General features: G+C 45.5%; 1 protein-coding gene across 1 annotated transcript in view; it reads left to right on the top strand.

Annotated features, from left to right (window-relative positions):
- PIGL (phosphatidylinositol glycan anchor biosynthesis class L) overlaps window positions 1-24,372 on the top strand; it is a 60,460-nt gene that overhangs the window by 21,440 nt on the left and 14,648 nt on the right. The window contains exon 3 of the mRNA XM_066635391.1: window positions 18,844-18,934. Coding sequence (XP_066491488.1) covers window positions 18,844-18,934 — 91 coding nt within the window. The remainder of the gene's footprint in view (window positions 1-18,843; window positions 18,935-24,372) is intronic.

Genomic DNA, 24,372 nt, shown 5'->3' with positions numbered 1-24,372 from the left:
ACCAGTGGCATAAGAAGGGGGGCCCTTGGCCCTGGGTGCCAGGCTGCAGGGGGGTGTCTGAGAGGCTGCCCCAAAACGTTGAAAAATGTTCCTCATTTTTCAAGAGGAAAACTTATTTCTTTTAAATGTATTTTTCAGTTTATTGGTATAATGATATATGCAGAGTTACAAAGTGTATATATAAATATACAAACACACAAAGTTAGTGTGTGGGTGCGTATATATACACATACACACAGAACATTCAATAAAAGAAAATGTTCGCTGTCTGTGCTTCTTCTCTGGCCATTATTATTATTCATTTCGTGTAATGACTATTACTGATAATAATTTTGTCATGGGGGGTGGCAGAAATTATGGGCCCTGTGTACCAAGTGCAGTTCCAAGTAGTGTGGAATTTTCACACTTTGTGTCCACCTGAATTTTCCCCACACTTAAATAATTACATTTGTTCATGCAAATCAATGCATCCTTTTTTGAGAATAGATGTGCAGCAGCACAATGGCCACAGGTGCGGACTATTCCTGCCCAAATTCAACAAAAACAGCCAGAGAATCCATAAAATACACTATTTCTGCTGTGGTGTGGGAGGAACATTGCAATTCAGCATGTGCTTGAAAGTTGAAGACTGTTGCAGTTGTGACTAGCAGGCTGGCACTGCAATGAGCATGCCTGAAAGTACCCCAACTTTAAATGTGTAAGGGAGAGGTGGATATAACTTGCTTCTCCTACAAATGTGCTAACACTAAGGCACCATCAAGCAGTAGAACAAAGCCTATTGTTCCATGTCGTGCAGCAAGCATTATTCTGAATTCATGAATCTGTTCATTTATTATAGTACTGTAAGGATTGTATCTAGTATATTTGTTCTTTCAGTTAAAAATGCCCTGTGTACTTTTCTGTGAAACCTTTGGCCCATTGCCCTAGTCCCCATAGTCTATTGAAACTATGCCTATTTTTGCGTGAATGAAGTAATTGTAAATTCTCCCCCACTGTCCTCTCTTCCCTTCCTCTATTGTCTCCCTTGTGCCAATTTTAGATGGTGAGGCCCTTGGAGCAGGGATCTGACCCAAGAATCCCTTGGGGTAGGGATTCTTTGTAAAACCCCAGAAGCATAAATGGCAGTAGATAAACAAAAATACAGTTACAGTACTAAATGTTGAGACTAGACTCAGCCTGTGGCTGCTGATTCGTCCTTGTTGGTCTAAACATAAAATGGCAGAACATTACTTCCCTTCTGTCCAGCACAGAGCCACTAGCAATATGTAAGGGGGACATGTTTAAGTGGTGATCACCATGCAAGAAGAGGGGTGTTCTAGAAATACTGTACACCAGATGGTCTCTATTTTCCTCTGTGACACATTGGAGGGTCTGCTGTGTTTAGCATTTAGGAAAACTCCGAGTGTTCTGGTTTGAAGGTCAAACACTTATTTCTCCGTGTAAATATTCAGTGTTTTTGCAGACTTGAATATGATTTAATGGCTCTTTTAGTCTAGTAAAAACATCTAGCCGTGTACAAGTCATTTTTTTTCCTCTTCAATCTTGGCAAGGAAATATCCAGACACTTTTTTTCAAAAATGCAAACAGATTTTGGCTTGAAGAGCTGAACGAGCCAAATTATAGGCAGTACAGACAACAGACGGGGAGATTTGCTTGCCAGCAATTCCTGGAAGGAATGGAGTTTCACAACCACCCCCCTCCGATGGGATGTTTCACAGAAGGAAAAATAAAGGCCTGTGGTTCAACCAAGTGGTTTTCAGACTCTCTACAACTCATGGCAATCCCTCTTCCAAGGAGCCCTGGAGTGCCTGCTGGAGATCCCTTATGCCTGAGGCAGAGGATTCTGGAGCATATTCTAAGGGGCACACACAACTCAAAGGGAACATCAGCCAGACCTCTGTGCAAAACACTTTATTAATATTGTATTAATATTGATGTTGTCCTTACAACAACCCTGTAATGCCCAACTCCAGCAGGAGAGCTGAGACTGAAAGAGTGGCTTGCCTGGTGAGAATTCATGGCAGAGATGAGATTCAAACTGGAGAAAGTCCGGTTCTCAGCTCATGGTGCAATCCTAATCTATCCTAGCACTGGTGCAGTAACTGCTGAGAACAGCAGTTTTCAGGCCTAGGATGTAGCAAAAGCGCCATAAAGCACATTTGCGGCACCAAGAGAGTAAGCTTTGCTGGTGGGATGGCCTGTACTGTCCCACTGGTACTGCATCCTGGCCATACATCTGACGGAGCAGGTAAACTGCAAGTGGCACAGGGCAGATGGAGGGTGGGGAAGGAAGGGGCATAGCAGAATAGGGGGATGGAGAAGGGATGGATCAGGCCCAGGAGGGGGCAGGATCAGTGTTGCCAGTGTGCACTGAATCCTATTCCCCATCCTGTGCCTGAAAGCCCAACAAGGGGCTGCTCTGACTTGTGCCAGTGATTTTGATGATGTAGATCCATTGTGCAGGCTGGAGCTTTACCCACAGTAAGGAAACAAGGGTCCCCTTACCTTGAGGCGACTAACCTGCTCCTAGCCAGTGTAGGATACGCATGGGCTGCATGGCCCCATTGCACAGGCACTAGTTAGGATTGGGCTACCAGTCTCTTACAGCACAGTCCTACGTTTACTCAGAAATAAATTCCACTGCATTACTCTCAGGGCTTACACTCAGGCAAGTATTATAAAATGATTAATCCCTACACTTTTCTGTTTTCCCAACCGCTAGTTGTTCTGCACCTCTCTCTCTCTCGCTCGCTCTCTCTCTCTCTCTCTCTCTCTCTCTGTTCCTCCCTTTTATATCTTCAAAATAATGCACACATGATTGCACATGTAACATAAGTCACAAATCATACATAGCATGCACACAGTGAATAGTTCATGCCAAGCACAAATATTAAGATGCACAAGCAGTAAATAATATATGGCTTGCACAGATTCTGTGAGCATCCGGATGATGTCTTGTCTTGGAAACCCCTTCTTCAAAACATACTATAAAACAAACTAGTGCTAAATTTAGCTATATCTTACAAGGCAAACTTAATTCTGGTATACCTTATAAGACAACGTCTTACTATATTAGGAAGCAGCAGTTTAAAAAAAACAAAACACAGTCAAACAGAGATCCTTCTCCTTGTTTGGGATTATTAGCCATCCTTAATTTGGGTCCCTCACTCTTTTCACCATACCTAGGATCTGAAGTGAAAAGCCCAACAACTAAAAGAAATCAATGACTCTGAATTAGTAAAAAAAAAACCACTGGATACTGAAGATCAAGCCCCATTGTGAAACAAAGAGTTCCACACAAAAAGTGGATACCCCCTTATCAGTAGTCACTCACTTGAAGTTGGTGCTGTATGACCTTAATGAAAGTATATATTGTTGCAATGTCATGCATAATAGCTTCACTCAAAAACAAAAACCCTAAAAGAGGAAGGGCCCAATCATATCCAACTTTCCCATGCCAATGCTGCCATGTCAACAGTGGGGGGGGGGGGCAAGTCAGAGAAGCCACCTCTAGGAAACAGAACCTTTGTTGCTTTCATTTGGGGCTGCATTGCAGCTGCATCAGCGTTGGAACGTTGGATAGGATTGGACCGAAAAACCCTTTTATCTCAACAGCCTGCTGTATCTATCTCTCCAAGCAACAACTCTGTTTTCACAAGACTCTAATGCAAGCCTTCGGTAAGTGTAGCGAGCCTTTTCCCAGCCATCTTTTTTATACTAGTCAAACAACTGGCTTCCAAACTAGGATATATTCAGAGACTTAGGGCCTAATCCTAAACTCACCCAGTGCTGGTGCCAAGCCCTAGTGCCAGTTCTGGGTGCCATGAACATGCCATAAAGTACGTTTATGGCACCTAGTGAATAGGAAGCACTGGCTCTGGGCCTTCGCCAGTCAAGTGCCAGGTCCAGCACCGGCAAGAAGAGGATGTGCTGCCGCCAGGGGTAAGTGAGATCACCGGGTGGCAGTGCAGCCTCTGGAGGGGATGGAACAAGGGTGGGGGAGGGCAGAGCAGGGGGAGGAACTGGGGCAGGAGGGGGTTGGGACTGGTGGAGCTGAAGGGAAGTTCCCTTCCACTGAGGAGACTCCCAGTGGCCTCCCAAAGGTACAGCGATAGCTGCTTTGGCGCTACTGCTCCAGCAGGCTCTGGGAAGCTTAGGATTGGGGTGTTGTATTCCAATTGAACCAATATCAAAATAACATGCATGCTAATGTGTATTTAAAAACATGCAAAAACTATGAAATAACGAACCATCCTGGTGGATCTCATATAAATATTGACAGCTCTAATTTGTCATTAAGTCCGAATGGGGACAGTTTGCAAGGTAGATGTCCAGAAAGCTTCCTGTTCAGCAGGCATGAGGGCAGAATCCTGCCCTTTCTGGGAATTAGTGGTAACTGGTAATGGTAGAACAAAAACCTTATCTGTATTGGCATAAATTCAGATTCCAAAAAATGTGAGGTTAATGGTGCATACGTAATTCTGATATGAATCTTGTTCTTTTGTTTCGATATCCAAATTTCTGTTCTGGTCTTTGTCCCAGATAAACCTGCATACAGCAACACATGATAATGTAAAGCATGTGAATGGAATTATAATTAATAAAGGTTCTCTATGCGTTTTCCCATCCACTGGATTTCCAAAGGTCTTAATATGTAATTAATCTGCCCAAGCAACACTCATATTTAAAGTGTTCTGTATATAGAATATATGCTGGTTTTTAAATCTTCGCACACAATGCACACATTTATCCCCACGGTTGGTTGTGCTATCTAGTCATGGATGCCTGTTGCATCTTGAACAAGGTACCAGTGTTTGTGTATAATACAACTAGTGGCAAAAGACCGATGATTAAATTCAAGTGACCAGTCTATGTGTTGCCTCCATAGATTTTATCTGGATATCTGATCAGTCCAGAATCTAGATCAGTATCTGACTGGTATAGGAAAGCTGCCTTCCTGTCATGACCCAGAGAGTACATCAGCATGATGTCTGTATGGCTCAATGCTCATGCAGTTCCTTTTTAACAGAAGAAATTGACCATAAGATAAAATGTTCTTAACATGCTCCAGATGATGACTGGAATAACGCACAACAGAATTCCTGTTTGTAAACTTAGAATATCCCGTGACACACAGAGACTTACATACCTTTTTTTCTAGAATTCATCTCCTGACATCTAAAAATAAATACAGTATTCTTGAAGTCAGAGTAGCAACTGAATTTACAGTCTAACTCCTCCCCCCACTATTGTAGCCACACCACTAGAACATGTGCTGCATCCTGCGTGGGGGGCCGTCCTAAAGGTCTGTTCCAAGTGAAAGAAATACGTCTTCCCTTTCCTGGGGTAAGCCTCTGCTGCTGCAATGGGTCTACTCAGATGTACGCCAACGATTTTACTGGTGAAAATCCAAGTGGACTCAGGGAAGAGGATTGAGGCCAGGAAGGGGGATAGGATATTACTGACGCTGCTATCAATACTGCCCTCTTCCCAGCCTCAACACGCACTACTCTCTGCCCTGGTCTCCACCCTGTTCCTTCCCCTCTCTGCCCCATTCCATTCACCACCTGCCCCCTGCACCAACTTATCAGCACTGGAGTTGCTTTGGAGGCCACTGGTGCATGACCACAGCCTCTTGCCACTTGTGGTGACAGTCCAGCTGCGTGGAATGGCAGGTTACCTTTTACAACTGCCATAAAGCATACTGTGCCATAAAGCAGCCGGAACCCAAATTCTAGTGGCATAGCAGACCAATAGGATTGGGCCCTTAATGTGATCACTGATAGTATTGACCCAACTAAAGAAATGTTGGGCTATCATATCTCCTGGAAGCACAATGAATACATAATCAATGTATCATCCATAGTACAGTATTGAAAGTCTTTAAAAAGAATTCATGACAGGATACAAAATGATACCCTCTTCCATATTGATGACATTAAGTGATGCTTCATAGGGGTATCCAACTTGCTGAAACAAGAACCTGCAACAGAATTAGTAAATAGAGAACCAGGATGGTGTAATAGTTCTGGAGATGGACTTAGACTTCCAAGTTCAAATTCCTGCTGAGCCATGAAGCTTCCTGGATGACCTTGGGCCAGTCACTATCTCTCAGCCTCACCTACCTTTCAGAGTTGTTGTGAGGACAAAAGGAGGGAATGAACCGTGAACACTGCCCTGAGCTCCTTGGAGGAAAGGTGGTGTAAAAAAATGTGAAATAAATAAATAGGGCAAGGCAGGTGCCCAGGAAGTTGTTAGGTTTTGTTTCATTTGTTGCTTGCATTTCAACATCCTTGCAATCCTGTGTTGACACTTCCTCCCCCCCCTTGTTGAATTATTGGGGCCTAGCATTTTATCCTTGTACTTTTCCCTCTGTTGCTTTGACATTTTACAGCCTTTTAATAAACTTTGTATATTTTTTATTCTACACCTAGTCTTCGGTCACTTAGTGGGTTGCTACACCTTCCAGACTGCTGTGTTCTGCTACTGTTTGCTTTTGAGTTTGCTTCCTGTTTTGCTTGGATTTGGGGGGCTTCCTCATAACCGAGGAGAGAGATTTTCCCAAAGTGGCATCCTTCTATCTGGAGGTGATGATTTTCCTGAAGTGGCATCCTTCAATATGGAGCTGATGGCAGCAAGAACTACCTGTTCCCAGTACATTTGCTGTCTGCCCAGTTAAAAGGAAGGAGCAGGGAATGGGTTCTGGTCACTTACCACTAGGTGCTGTACCCATCCTGCCCTCTGCCTCCTGAGAGACTGTTTAGCTTCTGTGGGTGTGATACCCTTCCCCTGATTTTTGGCTTTTGCATCTTTACTAAAACCTTTATTTGTGCAGAGACTGAGAAGGCCAGGCTAGATATTTACATTAGCACATGGTAGGATGAGGGACAGGGGATAGAAGGGGGGGGGGAGAGCACTCCTTGGTACAGCTGCGCTGATGGTCTCCTCTCCCCGCAGGCCAATCATAGCTTCATGCCGTCAGTCGAGATCATGATGCGCTCTACTGCGTTCAGCCATGAACTGAGCCAACCTTTTTGTCTTGTGTTTTGGACAGCAAAGGAACCTCAATTTTTGAAATTCAGCAGCAAGTTTGCTGAGAGCCTGTTAAAGGCCACAGAAACTGCAGCGCCAAATAAGACTGAGCCTAGCTGTAGCCTTAAAGTTCAGAGAGCAGCTTGCTAAGAGAATCTTGCCCTGTCAAGCACCTGAAATGTGTTGTCAACCCAGATAAAAACTGAACAAGGACCCAGATCCTGCTTAGCCCCTCCTGTCCAAATTCTTTGCCAAGGTTCTGAGCCATGGAGAATGAAATTCTGCAGCCTCACTTTCCCAAATAAATAGGCTTTCTGAAAGCTGATTTTGATTGAGGTCTTCTTTACTGCTGTACCTGTACTGCATTGCCCCATTCTCTTTTTTTCTTACTCTTTTTTTTCTTAATAGTAAAAAGCTCGAAAACATCAATGTAAAGGAAAGCAGGTGGAGAAGAAGGGGTAAGGGTAATAGGAATAATATCCTGCATGCTTCAGGATTGGGAGGGAGGATGAGAATCTCTTTTGGATTAAGTATTTAAAAATAATTTGAGTGTTTTAAAACCAGATTTCTAGCGCCTATGGCTGGGAAAATGGGCTTGAAAGAGTGCAGGCAATGGGCCTGCTTAAGGTTTAGAAATTAGTGAGAGGGCTGGAATTTTAACAGCCAGGGACTGGGCTGTGGGTGCCCCTTCAATGCCCTAAATACTGTAGTTCCTTGCCTCTCCCTATGACTGGCAAAACTAGAACAAATTATGCAAAATAGTGAACATTGCAAAAATAAATTATGCAAAATATGTGTGCAGAACTGGCAGTTTATATAATATACATCAGTGGTGCAATTCAGTTTCCCTTAATGCAGAGTTTTAATGTTTTTGTTTAAGGTAGAATAACCACTGCCTTGATGGCCTCCTCCCAGTGAGTTGCACTCAAGACCCAAGTAGACCTGATTGCAGGCCAGCACATCATGTGGTATCTTTTGGAGCTGTCAAGGATCCAATGCCCCAGCAGAACTCACTGCTAATGTCAGCCCCCCCCCCCCCCGCTTTCTGGGAAAGATTGGGTCCCTACACCCCAGAGCTTCTCTTGGTGGCTGCCATCATTTTTCACCCAGTGTGCCATTTGACTGTCCTGACGCTATTTGACTGTGATGCTGCATTGTGGTGAGGGCTTTGTGTTGTAGGTTAAGAAAGAAAAAGGTGACAGCTGCAGAGCTTCACAGGCTATTGCCACCAACCTCATAAGCTTCCTTTAAGGGGTCCACCAACATGTAGGTGGACTTGCCTGGCGAGACACTGTACCAAGGTCGCCTGCAGTGATATGGCCATTAGTCCCATGTGCGTTCTAAATGGAAGTGAAGTAAGGTAAGGCATGAGAGGCAGATACTTTAGTGCCTTCCATTCTGTTAAAGTACGTACATTAACATTAGTCCCCCTCACCTGTTTTATATGTGAACAGGGTGGGCACATGAAAAGAAATTAGCCTTTGCCACCCTCCCATCTCATTTGGCCTTCAGTTTTTGAAGGAAATGTTGAAAAGGATGAGAACTCCCCACTTCTTTCAGCTTTACACCACTTGTGGCTCCCTGCCCCACTGACAAATTCCACAAATTATGAGGGTGCTGAGAATTCCTTACACCCCCTCTTCTCCGAACTGCAGTTTCAGAGATTACTTGGAAAGCTGTGATAGCTGTTGTGGCAGCCCTTGCACTAACCGCACCCCCTGTGCAAAACTGAACAAAACTGTTTTTGAGTTGGCTGGTGGGAGAGTTCAGCCAGATACCCTGGCTGGGAAGAGTTAAAATTGCCTCCAGGCCTTCCTTGCTTGGCTTTTTGACAGGCTGCCAAAAACCTCCTTTCTCTGTCTCTCTTGCCTTCCGTCCCTCCCCCATGTGACTAGTGTAAACAGCTTTTGAACAGCCCTGTTAAAATGGGAGTGTTTCTAGTGGGCCAAAGTTGAGGCGCTACATCACTGGGTCCCCGAGGCGACGAGAGCACTGTGCATGCTGGGAGCTGCACCTGGGGTTACTCTAGAGCGCGGGAGAGGAGGAGGAGGAGAAATAGGTGCGCCAGTTGCTATTGTGGTTCCTATGGCAAAGCCCTTTGGTTTGCACAATGTTTACATTAAGAGAGATGGAGAGGACTAAAGGTCATTCGGCTTGGTGCTCTTCATTCCGAGCATCTGAGTTCTTTGGAGTTATTTATCTTTATCTCACTGAGACAGTCTGGCAGGGTGGGAAAGTAAAATGGGGAGGACATCAGAAAGACACTGCCAGATTAGGGCAAAGGTCCATTTAGTCCAGCATTCTCTTCCCCCCAGTGGCCAGCTAGATGCTTCTGGGAAGCCCACAAGGAGGTCATGGAGACAGCTGTCCTCATCCAATTAATCCAATCAGATCAATTATGCAGGCCTAAAAAAAAACAACCCTTTTTTTAGTTGCCCAAGGATGTTTGAACAAATTTAGGATATTTTTGGGGTGCTGAATCAAAACATGGCATTCGTTTTGTCTGATTGGCTCTAGTTTGGGAGATAAGACATAGCTACTTATATGTTGATTCAAGCAACTTTCTCATGAAAAAGCCACAGCACCATCTTCCTCATGAGGAAGCTGCTTGAATCAGCATATAAGGTGGCTATGCCGTACCCCCTAAACTAGAGCAAATCTGGCAAAACCAATGGCATTTTTGATTCAGCACCCAAAAAATAAGAATAGGTCTGATTTTTGCAACAACGAACTGTGTGTAGGCCTGTGTTGCTGTTGCTGTTATTAATACTTATATACCGCTTTCCAACAAGCATAGTTTACAAAGAGTTATCTTCTACCTTTGCCTGGGCAGGAAAGCAGTGCCTTCTGGCTGTTGTGCTCCTGACTGTGTTGAGCACACCCAGGGCTCAACCCTATCCAACTTTCCAGTGCCGATGCAGCCTTGCCAACAGGACATGCGCTGTATCCTGCAGTGGGGCAGGGGCAGTCATTGAGGCCTTCTCAAAGTAAGGGAATATTTGTTCCACTTACCTCAAGACTTCATTGCAGCTGCGTCAGTGCTGGAAATTGGATAGGATTGGGCACACACTCCTGCTTTCTGGGGTAGTTGGCACAGCTTGGGCCTGACAAGCATGATAAGCTGCTTGCTCTACTATGCCCCCTGTTGTTTGACATTAATGATGAATGAAGTTCTTGAGCATGGAAAAATAGGATATTAACTTCAGAAGTAGGAAGCCAAGTTTAGGATTGAAAGATAGGAAATCCTTGAATGTTCTTGGCCTGTGAGAAGGGATGTTCTATTTAATCTGTTTCTCCACAGTGGGAGATTGCTGGCCTGAGTAGATGTACTGTTCATTTCCTCTCTTGCCCGGAGGTCCCCTTCCCCTTGTGGGATTGTGGGTAGATTGCAATGTGCGGTAGGAGCTTGTCTACACATTGTTCTTATGTGGGGACGTCATGTACAAGCAGTTTTGGTGGTTAAAAATGTATAGCTACTTGGAAAAAAGTGCACTGGATTCCTGTTCCATCTGACCAGTCACCACTTCCACTCTGCCAGGAGGCGTGGATTTCCTTCCTTGGCACAATGAAAATGGGCAGGCAAGAGCTGCATTTTCTGGATTTGTTGCTCTAGTTCGCCCATCACAGCTTCCAAAGGGGGGGGGGAATGTTTCTTTGTAAACATGCCATAGTGGGCTGTGACCATGCCAGCTTGGTCACCATTCTAAATACCATAATTGCCAAATAAGTGGAACCAGGACTTTAAAGGAAGGTTATAAGAACTGCCTTGCAAGAAAAGACCAAGGTGGACTCATCTAGTCCAGCACCCTGTTTCCAGCTATTGCAGAGCCAGCCCAAGACACCCCAGGCCTAAGGCAAGATGCCCAATGCTTCTCCCCCTTATCTGGCACCAGCTTCCATTTCCTTCTGCTCCCTGAATTCCAAAAAGAAGAAAATGGTGCAAAAGAGGAATTGTGAAGGAGATGAGAGTGTTAAGCTAGAATGTCTCCAGTGCTCTAGCCTCCTATTTATCCCCTTCACACTTCTTCTTCTGCTCCGTTTTTGGATTCAAGAAGTAGGAAAAGGGAGAGTGGTGGAGGTGGGCAAATTGAGGTGAGAGGCAGCACCCCCGTCAGTTTACCTGAGGTTCTGAACAGTGGCCAACCAAGGGCCTTCAGGCCCTCCTTGTAGGCTTCCAGATGAGAGAATTCCTCTCTTGTTTACCCCACCACCACCAGCAACTGTTTTTCCAAACAGTTGGAAAAGTACAGATTTCCATATTACACCAAGCTCTTTTTCAGTCATAGATGTTAAAAACAAAAATGTCCAATTGGACTTCTGGGTCTTTATCACCTGGCCAATAAGGCAGAAATTAAGCAGGTGACACATTTTCTTGTGTGAAGTAATGGTGCCAGATTTTTTTCTCCAGAATTTCTGCTTGCTGGGCAGCTGTTGAAAGCACAGAGTTGACAAAAGGTTTTAATTCTATTTCGAATTGCATACAAATCATACCACTTATGAGTGACGCCTCTCAGACTGTGAACAGAGCAAGCTCCACCATTTGGAAGGGGGGACTTTCTTGCATGTGTCATCATCCCCCCGCCTTAAACAGGAAGAAGAGGGACATTCCACTATGCTGTCTCTGGAGAATGGTGGTAAGGAACAGCAGACCCTGTGCCATTTTAGAGACTTAGTTTTGCATTCTGGTCTCACAATGGCCCCTTGAAATCCTGACTTTCTTCCTGAAGGCAGAAATAGAATCCTGATCTTCGGCTTGTGAGACACACGCACTCTGCGCTCACGCATGCTGCCTCTAAATGTTCCAAACCAGCTCTCATTCCCCTTGGTTTTCTGCTCACCCAGAAGCCTGTGCCAGTTCCCATCTGAAGGGGAATGAATATGAACTTGTTCCTGCAGCATCTTGCGCTCCCATTTATCACCCTGCTTCTGAGGCACTGACGTCAGAGGAATACCAGATTTCACATTACGATAAGCAATTCTGTCATCTCTGAGAACGGGGCATTAGGCTGCTGCTTAGAAGTAGTTCATAATTCATGGTGATATATTACAATGACACAAATCTGCTGAAGGAGGGACTTGGAACGCTGCCCACCAGGCAGAATATGCTTGAGCACTGAAGGGTCCATGTTCCGAATTTAAGGGTACCTTCACAGGTGACATGATGGGCCAAACTGAACATGGGTTTTGCCATTTTCAACTGGCGGTTTTGGTCCTGTTTTAAGATGGGATCTGGCTGCTGCCAGGGCCAACCCATCCATGCCAACTGAGGCAGCAGAGGCATGTGCCTCCAAGCAGGGCCTCTAGCAGAACAGTTCGGGGTGGGGGGGCGGAGAAACCAGCTGGCCTTGCTGTGCTTCAGCACCCCCCTGGCAGTGAAGAAAAGGAAGCTGTAGCCTGTTAGGAGGAATCAGGTGACCTAGGGAACCAATAGAGGCCCTGCTGGCCCTATATATATAACTCTCCTGGGCTTTGGCTTGCCAGTCTGAGCACCTTGTTGCACTGAGTAGCACCTCACTTGCATAATCTGGTATTTGATCACATATAGTTTTTATCTTCTTTATTTTGTTGCCTGTTGTAGAGTATTTTTTGTAGCAAGGCAAGGAGCATATTTTCAAGAAATCGGATGTGATCTATTGAACTTCATTCCTCTGCCATCCTTCACTCTGACCACAAAGCAGGATACTTTGGGAGCTCGACAAGCAAATGATAGTCTTCTTCTCCTGAGCCTAACTGGTGGGCTCTGTGGCGATTTTTGCAGCAAGGGAAGGTGTCATGTATTTTTGGGAACAGGAGGCAGTACAAATCCCAGGAGCTGTGTTGGCACCATCAGAGCTTTGTGGGTGGTAATTAAATTAAATTGGCTTTTGTTCCCGTCACTTCTGAACATGCCACCCTCAGTTCTCAAAATGAGACTGGCCCAAGATAAGACTGTTTCAACAAGGTCTCCATGGCCCAACTGAGTGAAGCAAACAAAGTGTGCCCAAGAGTACATAAATTGACTTTGTTATCGGGCACTCCCAGGTGTAGCTGCAGGTTTTGAGAGACAGCAGCAGGGAATGCCTTCCAACGAACTTTCGCCTCTTGTTGCATGCTCTACATTGTTGTCCATCCCAGTTTTTTTCAGCCCAGTGTGAAATGAAAGTTGCCCCTGCCCTTTGGCATTGATTCAGAGTGGTTGTAAATGTTTAATCCTTTCCATTCTCCCAGTGGCAGCCCTGTGCGATAGATATCTTGATCCCTCTGTTATGACCACTGACAGCCCCAGTGAAAGACAAAGGATCCAGAGGGCAAGAAGCAGAGGAATGGAGGGAGTGGGGAAACCATGTCAATTGGAACAGGCTCTGGGGAATGTGTTAAAGTTCACATCCCTCTCAGTCCTTTATCTCTGTGCCAGTGACCTTGAGCTAGGCATCGATGTCAGGTTAACCCACTAAATGCCAAATACCTCATGAACTCTGAGGCTGTTAATTGCACTTGGCTTGGTTGTGCTTTTGGAAAGGTCACAGCATATCTCAGAACTGGCTCAGACCATTTTTTTTAAATTAAGGAACTGTTGTGCTTATATTTCTTAGCGTATTTTTTATGATGTTGTTTGGAACTCATAGAATAAAAGAGTTGTAAAGAATGCACAAGGTAATCTAGTCCAACCCCCTGTAGCAGGAAATCCTTTAAGCAGTGTTTCTCAAACTGTGGGTCATGGTGGGTTGCAACCCGGTGTGTGGTGGGCACAAGAAGCGACATGGGACTCGTTCTCCAGATTGATGTAGGCAAGGCATCCTCCATCTTTGATGTCTCTTCCTCTGCTTAGATTTAGGTTCCTTAGCACTACCAGACTCCATCAGTGATTCCGAAACACTTAATCAAAGAATTCTAGAGAAGGGGTGTCAAACATAAGGCCCAGGGGCCGGATGTGGTTTTTTATCCGGCCCTCAGGCTCTTAGCTGCTGAGAAGGGCTGAGGTGTTACTGCTAAAAGGGCAGCCCCCACAAAAATTGAGCTCTCCCATATCTTGAAATATGATAAAGATTTGCGTGTTTTCTCTTCTGTCATTTGTAGTTAATGAATTCCTAAGTGAGAAAAATGCTTGTTTTTGGTCATGAACTGTTTAATGACATCACTTCCTGCCTAACGACATCACTTCCAACCCTCAGCAGACATCATGAATGCCATTCGGCCCTCGGTATGAAATGAGTTTGACACCCCTGTTCTAGAGCATGAGCCTTTGCAGCACTTTTGTAGTTCTTCTGTAATGAGCTGATGGGGAGATGCAACCCCAAGCCATAGTTTGCCTGAACTGTGGTTTGCTAACCCCCTTCCAACATAGTTTAATAAGTTCAGTCCCAACACTAGCTTCCTGCCTACTTCTGGATCCTGCATAAGTTTCTCATCCTAATCTTTAAAACTCACCATGGTTTATCCCCTCCCCTGTTATCTCCCCACTCGCATGTCCTGTCAATCCATGCCTGTGACTTTTGCACTGTCCATGTCTGTGATTTTTGCGTCACCACCTGCCACCACCTTAACGTGTCCTGTGTCATAAAGCACCTCCTTTTTTTCCTCCCTTACTGCTCCCTTTGAACTTCCTCCCACAAAGCCTCCATGATACCACCTCTCTTTTTAATTTTAAATCCTTTCCCAAAACACTCCTCTCTCTTAAAACCTTTGGCTGAACCCCCTAGCCCCCATACTGCCTCAGCTGAGGTAAACCTCAGTAACCAAGCCTCAAAAAGAGTACCTGAAAAATGACTGCATATTTTCCCCCAGACGTTCAGTTCTATTCAGCTCTCTCCCCTTTCTCTGTTGTCTCCCCTCTGTGCCAGGGTGGTGTAGTGGTTTGGGAGATGGACTTAGACCTGGATGATCCAGGTTCAAATCCCCCCTCAGCCACAAAGCTTCCTGGGTGACCTTGGGCCAGTCACTTTCTCTCAGCCTCACCTACCTCACAGGGTGGTTGTGAGGACAAGAAAGAGGGGAGGAGCAGCTGTGTAAACTGCCCTGAGCTCTTTGGAGGAAGGGCGGTATAAAAAATGTGAGGAAAAAAAATATATATGTTTTCAGATCCTGGTTTGACAGTTTTTGCAAACCACCGTTTGTTGGATGATGTCCACGCTTCCTGACAAACCGTGAATTGATGTTGATATCTGAACTATCTCACTAATTCTGGGTTGTCTGGCTTCTCTGAAGGTGTACATATGTGTGTTATCCTTTCTCCATGGAACGGTACATGTACTCCATGGAGAATACATGATTCATTATCTCACATGATTATTATATTATCTCACATGATTCATGCACATTAGGCTGATTTGCCCAGCACCACCTAGTGAACAACAAGGCTGAGTGGAGATTTGAACTCAGCTCTGCCTAAGTCCCACACTCTCACTTGACCTGCTGCTACACTATCTTGCTTCTCAAATGCTATACTTCATCAGGCTTGATGGTTATTTTAGCCCCTTTCTATTAGATAATCCTGTAAAGATTAAATTAAATTTCACTGGAGTGTGTTTGTGGATCAGCTACTGGTAGCTAAAACTTGTGAGACCAATTAAACCACTTTATGCATGTTGGGCCATTGTAAGGTGCACTTTGCTCTTTTCAAAAGACTCTGGAGTTAATTTTGGCTTGCCCTCACATCATTGAGCTCCTAAGGATTTTGATCTGCTGCCTCCAGCTGTTGGTTTCCATTGAACTAAAGTGACCTTCATCTGTCGAAACAAGTTAAAACCTGCCTGGCTGCCCAGCAGTGTTTTCAGAGGTAAACTTGGCATGTCAGATGTTTTGCCAGTGTTGCTTTGGAGCAGTGGTTACCAATTGTATTTTAAGGGCCCCACGTGGTGTTCCGTCCTTGTTCAGGCCCCACTTATTTGTCCCAAGACATTAAATTCTATGAGGACACATGCAGCCTTCTTATCCAAACTCAGCCTGTTTGTCCATCTTTCCAATTCTGTCTAATCTGTTTGATTGGCAGCACCAATCAATCTTTCCCAGCACTTTCGCAATCCTGCTACCCGAGATTCTTTTAGCTGGAGATGCCAGGGCTTGGATCTGGAGCCTTCTGTTCGCAGAGTGTGTGCTCTGCCTCCAGATTATGGTGCCTTCCCCAGGCAGAGAAAACAATCCCAATCCTTTCCTCCTTGATGGCCCAATCCTCCCCTCCATTTGTGACAGCAGGAGGAACATCCTGCTATTCCCAAAGGCCCAGTGATGGCACTCAGAGTGCACCTCCTCTAGGCTCATCCAAGCCGCTGCCGCAAAGCAGCAGCAGTTCCAGGGTCACTCCACTGCAAACCCTTGGGTTGTGTCAACCTCAGTAAGTCAGTGGCAGGGGCGTGACAGGGACGGCAGGGTGCAGGCTAGGGGAGGGAGGGATTCTGGTGGCACTGACATGCACCTGGATCCTATCCCCTCTTTTTTTTTTTAATCCGTCCCTCCCCTTTTTGCTCCTTGGAACCTATGCCAGCTATATAGCTGTTGACATCACAACACCTTGTGACATGTCATGTGACGTCACTTCTGGGTTCTCACCAGAGGAGGGGCATTCACCTCAGTGGCTTCACTGTCCCCCGTCCCCCCCTGTTCCTTTTCCTGTGGAGGCTCCCCTTGAAGTCTATGGAGCCTCCACAGGAGAAAGAACAGGGGGCATGAATCCACCAGTGCCTTCTCCTTAACTATGAATGGTGGAGCCTGGGGGCAGTTTTGCACCCCCTCTTGGCATAGTGCTTCGAGCAGGTGCCTCTGTCAGGAGGCCTACAGAAATGTAAGGGGAAAATATTTTTCCTTACCTCTCCCAGGCCTCCTGATCGCCCCCCCCCCCCATAATATGCAGCACACAGCAGCTCCATGCTACAGTGTGGCAGGGGATAGGTTTGGGCTCTGAGTATTAGATAAATTCATGGAGGACAAGACTGTCAGTTACTCTTAGTCATCGGGGCCAGCTGCATCCATGAGGCCAATTTTGGTAGTTGCCTTAGGCAGGGCCTCTGAGAGGAATTTTATCGGGAGGTACAAAGTTTCTTTTGGGTCCCTTCCCAAAGGGGGAGGGGGGCAATGGAAGCAGGCAGAATGGGAGACAAAATGGCAGGGGGAGGGTGCTGACAGCCAGAATAGCCTTGAAGCCCAGGTCTACCAGACTTCTTGATGCAGAGCCCAGGTCTACACTATCATGCATTGGCAGCTAGATAAAGCAATATGGAAAACCAACACACTCCTTCGACTCTCTAAAATCTTTGAAGTATAGCAAATCATTGCAGAAAATTAGCATCATTGTAGTTGAGTCACACTAGAATGGACAGTGTCCTATGCGCACCAAAATAAACTTCTGCAGCAGCTGTAGCCCCACAGCTGTGTCCCTGAGCTCCTATACAATTCTTCATGGTTATTGGATCCACAAGGCAAAGAGCTACTGTAGCAGGCCAGTTTCCTCCCAGGTGTGATACGTTGCTAAGGAGGGTCATGGATGCATTCCTGGGCCCGGTGTGCATATCCACAGTTGTGCCCCCAACACCATGCACAGGCAGCGAGTTCAGGTGAGATAGGAAAATGTCAGATCCCAGGAACTTTTTGGGCCCCCTTTCTGACCCTGGGCCTGGGTACAAATTACCCCCTTTACCCTCCTCTCCTAGGCCCTGACCTTAGGGCCCAATCCTATCCTATTTTCCAGTGCCAGTGCAGCCATGCCAGTGGGGGGGGCATCCTGTGGGGGGGGCAGTAACAGCAGCCTCCTCAAGATACGGGAAACACTTGTACCCTTACCATTGCAGTTGCACTGGTGCTGGAAAGTTGGATAGGATTGGGCCGTTAGGATTGGGCCGTTACTCCTGTCCACACTTACCTGGGAGTAAGCTACACTGACTACAGTAGAACTTACTTCTGAGTAGACATGCATAGGATTAGTGGATTGGCAGGAGTGCTTCACACACCTCTGGCGGCTCTTCCTGATTTCAAAAAGGAAAGGAGTAACCAAGTGGAAGAGAAATGTGGAGGCAAGTAGTGGGCTAGAGCTTCCAGTGTCCTAACCCACCATTCTCTGCTCCCCCATACTTCTGCTCCACTCCCTTTTCTTTCTTTCTTTCTTTCTTTCTTTCTTTCTTTCTTTCTTTCTTTCTTTCTTTCTTTCTTTCTTTCTTTCTTTCTTTCTTTCTTTCCAGGAAGTGGAAGGAAGAGTGGCAGTGGCTGGTGCACCAGTGGGTAAGGAGATAGCATTTGGCATCTCAGACTCTGGGTAATTTTGGGCCAGCCCTGCTAGTTGTGATGCCAAATGCAGGCCTTGCCTTGCCTTGCCATGAAGCAACCTAAGACAGTCATATGGAGTAACACCCTTGGAGGGGTGGTGGATGGACAAGCCCCTAGCATGTCTGCCCACTGCCCTCTCCACCCTGCTGTTCCACTGGGGCTCCAGTCCTGTTCTGACTTGCTGAGGGCAAGTTGGAAGAGGATCATGGTGGCAACTGCCCTTTTCTCCTTCTAGCAGTGCTGGAGAGAAGAGGAAGAAGGAAACAAGCCCATATAGCTACTGCAACTTCAAATAATTTCTCCCTGTCCACTGGCCATATGCTACCATCAGGGTCAGAGGCAGTATACCTCTGATATCAGTTACTGAGAAGCAACAGCAGGAAAGAGCTGACCACCTACAGGTTCCATTTCTGGACTTTCCAGAGGCATCTGGTGGACCACTGTGGGAAACAGGATGCTGGGCTGGGCCTTTGACCTGATCTAGCAGGGCTCTTCCTCTGTCATTCTTCCTCGTATTATGGATTCCTTCTGCAACATAGGCATGACTCTTAAAAATCTTACTATTTTTATTATTCCAAGGGGTCTTCCGGATGATCCATCTGTTGAATGGGAAACACATCTGCTGTCTACCCTGATCCTGGAGAATGTTGAAACCAACCAAATCAACCTGGTAATGAGAAGTCTTGAGTGTCTTGTTATTTATTAAGAAGGGTTTCTTCTTCCTGGAACAAGATGGGGTCATGGACTTGGGTTACTTTTCAAAAAGGCTTGTGGGTATTGCTGATGATAGGACTTTTAAAAACTGATTTCTTGTTTTAATTTTTTGTTCATCACCTTCGGGAAAGGTGGCTTTTAAAGGTAAGGGTAAAAATAAACTAGATAAATAATAGCTGAATGGAATTTCTGTGTTTAGAGGTGTGGTAGTATGAGGGGGATGAAGAACAAGAGAGGGCCATCATCTTCATCCCTGTTTATGGACATCCTGGGGCATGTCACCAGCCACTGCTGGAAATGGGATGCTAGGTAGATCTGTCCAGCTCAAAGATTCAGTGTTGCTCTGAGGGTCATTTTGGGGCATTCCTTGAGAATGAGCTGGTTGGTGTGGAAAACTTTTCCTTGTTATAGAAAGTTCAGTAATATTCAAAAACTTTTCCAAAACTGAAAGTTAGTTAACTTGGGTGGACAGTGTAGCCATTGCAGTATCCTCCCCCCCCCCCCCCAAGGAACAGCTCAGTGTTTAAGGACATTGGTTCATTGAGAGTGAGACTTTGGGTCAACAGGTTTTAATCTTTGGCTTTTTTGTTCTAAGTACAGTAACCAAAAAAGTGGTTAAAGGAATGTACAAAATGGAAATGAGGCCCTTCAGGCCTTTGGGATTCCAACATCCCTCTAGGGGCATAGCCTTTCTAAGTCAGCCCAGGAGTTGCCTCACTCTGGCTGGACCAGCCCCAGTCTCTCCTCTTATGTCAAGATTTGTTGCCCAGCTCCCAGGAGGGGCCAAAATGGATAGTGCTGCTTGACACTGAAGTACATTGAAATGCATACTGTTGTTATTACCTATGGGTGGCATTCATAGCTCTTCTGCATGGAATACTTGAGTGAAAAGGATTGTAGTGAACTGCTCTTTGCTTCACCAGTGAAACTGAGAGGCTAGGCAAGTAAGCTCTGTGGCCCACTCCATTAGCAAATAGAATTAAACAGTGCAGCTTCTCGGTAGTGGCACCAACATTATGGAACTCCCTTCCCCTTGACTTGAGAATGGCTCCCTCTCTTGAGAGTTTTCGGCGAGGCCTGAAAACACTGTTGTTTAAACAAGCCTTCTGATTTCTGGCCTTCTTAACATTTTTATACATCTTTTAGTTTTTTACAGGCTTGATTCCTTGGTAACTTGCTCTTTTATTCTGTCTTTTAATCTGACTACTGTTTTTATGGCCTCTGTAATGTGTTTTTAAATGTTTTTATCTGCTATGTATTAATGTTTTTAAAATCTGTTTTTTTTAATATGTTGTTAGCTGCCCTGGGTCCTGTTAGGGAGAAGGGCAGGATAAAAATAAAGTTTTATTATTATTATTATTATTATTATTATTATTATTATTATTATTATTATTATTATTATTATTATTATTAGCTGCTGCTGCTGCTGCTGCTGCTGCTGCTGCTGCTGCTGCAGATCTTCTAGAAAAGAAGATCTAAATGATCTTCTAATGTGGGTCAGGTGAGGTAGGAAAAGCTTCTGGTGAGGTGGAGGAAAAATTCTTCCGACTCTGTTGCTTGATAAGTCATCCAGACAATGGGATCTCTTGTTGACAAAATTCCTCCACCATCTGGCAGCAGTAAGAGCCTCTACTGTCTCACAGGTTCTGAAAGAAAAAGAAGAAGCCGCACTGTTTTGTGTGTGTGTGTGTGTGTGTGTGCGCGCGTGCTTCCCCCCTCTTCGATGATGTCATTGCTCATTCTCCCAGCTGGCCTATAACTCAGTGGAGAAACTCAGTCTCGCCTGGGGAACCACGTGGCCATATTTCATCCAAGCACAATAGCAAATAGTGCAAACACAGAAAAATTCTAAGGTTAACATACTCAAAGCCAGAACTAATTTCCTGCATGTTGGATTTATGTGCCAAATCTAAATCTTCTGGAACAGACTGCAAGGCCTGTTCAGGCTCGATCCAGGTCACAATGTGTCTTGGCAAATTACTTGGTTTTCTGTGGGTTCCAAATGGCACACTGTCTTCCGTCCCAGAACTATAACAGAGCTGACTTCTTTATTTATGTTCATTGTTTACATTAATTTTATTTGAGGCATTTAACACATTTTATTTATGGAATTTGCATCCCATCTTTCACTGCTATGCAGCCCCCAGGCAGCTTATAACAATAATAAAATGATAACATTCTGTTTGAAAGCATATAATATTAGACCACAATAAACTGCAGAGATTAAAGCAGCAGACCAGTAGATGTGAACAGTAACTAATACAATTCCAGGACCTCTTGACAGTATTAAAAGCACAACACAACAGGAATGCTCTTTTCCTGATTCTTAAAATATAACAAAGATGGTGCCAAGCAAACCAATCTAGGGAGTGTATGTCATAACCTGGGCACCATACTCTCTCCCATCGCCATCAGCCTGCCCTCCAAATGCAAGCAGAAAACCCCAGATACAAGGAAATGAGGTGACCCTTTTTTTCCTTGGTAGGGCTAGAGCAGTTTCTGCATTCTACTTAGGTGAATTCAGAAGCAGATTGGTGGTTAAACCTGGAATGATGCCTGGGCACTAAGGCCAGGTTGTGGTGCAGCTGTGTCCAAAACCAGATTCAAAACTGGGGATCCACTGCAAGTTGGGAGCCAGAGCCAGCACCAGAATGAGAGTTTGAACTGGAGCCAGAAGAAGCTGAAGAAGCTGCCCTGTTGATCAGGCAAGGGTGAAAAGGCCAGAAAGGCTTCTGGTTGTTTACCACCCTGCATAGTAATGAACCAATCCAGAGGCTTCATAGTGCCTGCCAATCTCAGGACCTCAAGCAGCACATTCTTATTCATTTCACCGTCTGAAGGGGGCTTTGATGGATTCAAAGTCCTAGACTGGATCCCAGCCTCAGGTCATTTCTAGCCAAGTCGACATGGAACTTCAGAAGTTTGAAAGTCCCAACACAACTGGAAAGTGTCAAAGAAGTTGTGGGTTGCAACATGCCATGTTTATACAGAAGACCCACGTAGAGCATGGCCTGTAACTGTCCTGGAGCTTTTCAGGCTGGGGTACCTCCCTTATGAGAAAAGACTACAGCATTTGGGACTCTTAAGTCCAGAAAAAAGGTGAAAAAATCATGAGGGTGGATGTGACTGAGACATTTAAAAGTATGCATTGGATGGATAGAGTGGATATAGGGAAGTTCTTTTCCCTCTCACATAACATCAGAACCAGAGGAATCCCCTAAAACTGAGTGGCAGGAGAGTTAGGACAGGCAAAAGAAAATATTAATTTACTCAGCATGTAATTAATCTGTGGAACTTCTTGCCACAGGATGTGATTATGGCACCTGGTCTAGATGCCTTTAAAAGAGTATTGGACAGATTTATGGAGGAAAAGTGCATTATAATTTATAAGCCATGATGGGTATGTGCAACCTCTGGTTTCAGAAATGGGCTACCTCAGAACGCCAGATATAAGGGAGTGGCAACAGGATGCAGGTGCCTTGTTGTCTTGTGTGCTCCCTGAGGCAACTGGTGGACCACTGTGAGACACAGGAAGTTGGACTAGATGGGCCTTTTGACCTGATTGAGCAGGGCTCTTCTTATGTTCCTATATTCTTATGAAGGGAAAGCCCCTTGCCTCTCCCATTTCTACCATGCCAATGCTGGTGAGCAGGCCTAACTGGTTCTGGGAGTGAAAGGCCACGGCAGGAGAGCCTCTCTTGACACAATGGTTGTTTGCCCAAAGGAAGCTTTGGCTTTCTTGTCAAACTGACTGCCAGAAAAGATAGATGCTGAGAAAGTAATTTGCCAAGGTGTGGCAGGCCCTTTTGCTACGTGGAGTGGGAAACTCTCCTGTAAAGCAGCGGAGGCTGTTTCTTGAGGCATTTTTGGCTGGTCTTCTCCTCTTGGCAGTGTGGAGAAACAGTGGCTTGCTGAGCAGGCGGATAGAAAGTCCTTTTGATCCTTCCTCCCTACCTTTCCCCCACTGCCTTTGGGTGCTGCTTGCACAACAGGGCCAGAACTGGGACGAGCTAAGGATAAGCACAGGACGAAGCTGGTGCCTAGTGCCCAGGGAGCAGAACCGGACCAGCAAGAATCAAGGGAGGCATTTGCCAATGCCAGTTTCCTCCTTGGCCAACTAAGAAACAACTGTGGCCGTCACCATCTGGCGGACATGTCAGCTGGAGGGCAGTGCTTTTTTCACATGGGGCCTTGAGACATGGATCTGCCCCAAGTCTCATGTATGGCAGAATCCAAAGTCAATTTTTCAGGTGTTTCAAGGGAAGTAGGATTGCTCAGGGTTGGATTCATCATCTCCCTATTTGCTACCTTGGCCTGCTGGGTCACCAGGCACTTCATGCTATCCATGCTCCATGCCAAGAAGAGTGTCATCATCGTGTGTCCCCCAGCAGGCCAGAGGTCAGGTTTCACTATACATAAACAAGGATCTGACAGACCAAAGGCACACTGGTACTCAGTTTCTGAAACAGGCAGAAAAGGGGCCAAGGACCAGAGATGTATGACATAGTCAGAGCTGGTGATAGAGTTCTGGTGCTGGCAGACAAGAGGGCAAGGTGAGACAGGTCAAGACAAGCGTATGCATGGCGCCTTCCTCCTGAGACAAGAAGCTCAGACTGGGAGCTGCTCCCTGGAGAGATCTTACATAAGGACAACAAGGACCCTCTTGACTTTCCAAGGCATGTGAGTTCCAGTGCTGGCTGGCTGCAGTTTCCTTCCTGCCACTGTTAGAGGGGGGCTCTGTGGAGCAGTGAGACTTAGACAATCCTATTCTCCCTGTGAGCAATCTTTATGATGCAGATCTTTATTATCTTTATAAAGCACCAAAACCCTGCCTCCAGACCCCCTGATTCAAAACCCCTTACACTTATCCTCTTTAGGACTTTAGGGCCAAGTGCCTTGAATTGGCACATGGAGTCCCTGCAATCAGAGCCTACCATAGCCTGAGTCCAGGTTACTTAAAGGAGAGCCTTCTCTCCTATGAAGCTACCCAGGCCATCCTGTCAGCCTGTCTTGCCTTGTTCTTTGGCCCCCTTCAATGCAGTTTCATCCATTGAAGGGACAGGGCTTTCTCGGTGATGGTGCCACAACTTTGGAACTCCCTTACCAAGGATCTTTGTCATGGTCCTCTCTCTGTTTTTAAGTCAGTTGTAAAGACCTTCCCATTCTTTGTGGCTTTTAACTGTCCAATTTTAAAGGGGATTTTTGTAGTGTGGTTCTGCAGTAGGAGTGGGCAAACATTTTGGCAGGTAGGCTACATCATTTCTCTGACACTGTGTCCGGAGCCAGGAAAAAAAATTAATTCACATTTCAAATTTGAATAAATTTACATTAGAGATGGAACTTATATGAATGAATTAATTTTACTGAGCTTATTTATAATGCACATAAGAACTA

The sequence above is a fragment of the Tiliqua scincoides genome, chromosome 8, assembly GCF_035046505.1.
Source record: "Tiliqua scincoides isolate rTilSci1 chromosome 8, rTilSci1.hap2, whole genome shotgun sequence".
Lineage (NCBI taxonomy): Eukaryota > Metazoa > Chordata > Lepidosauria > Squamata > Scincidae > Tiliqua > Tiliqua scincoides.
This window is presented reverse-complemented; position numbering and strand designations above follow the sequence as displayed.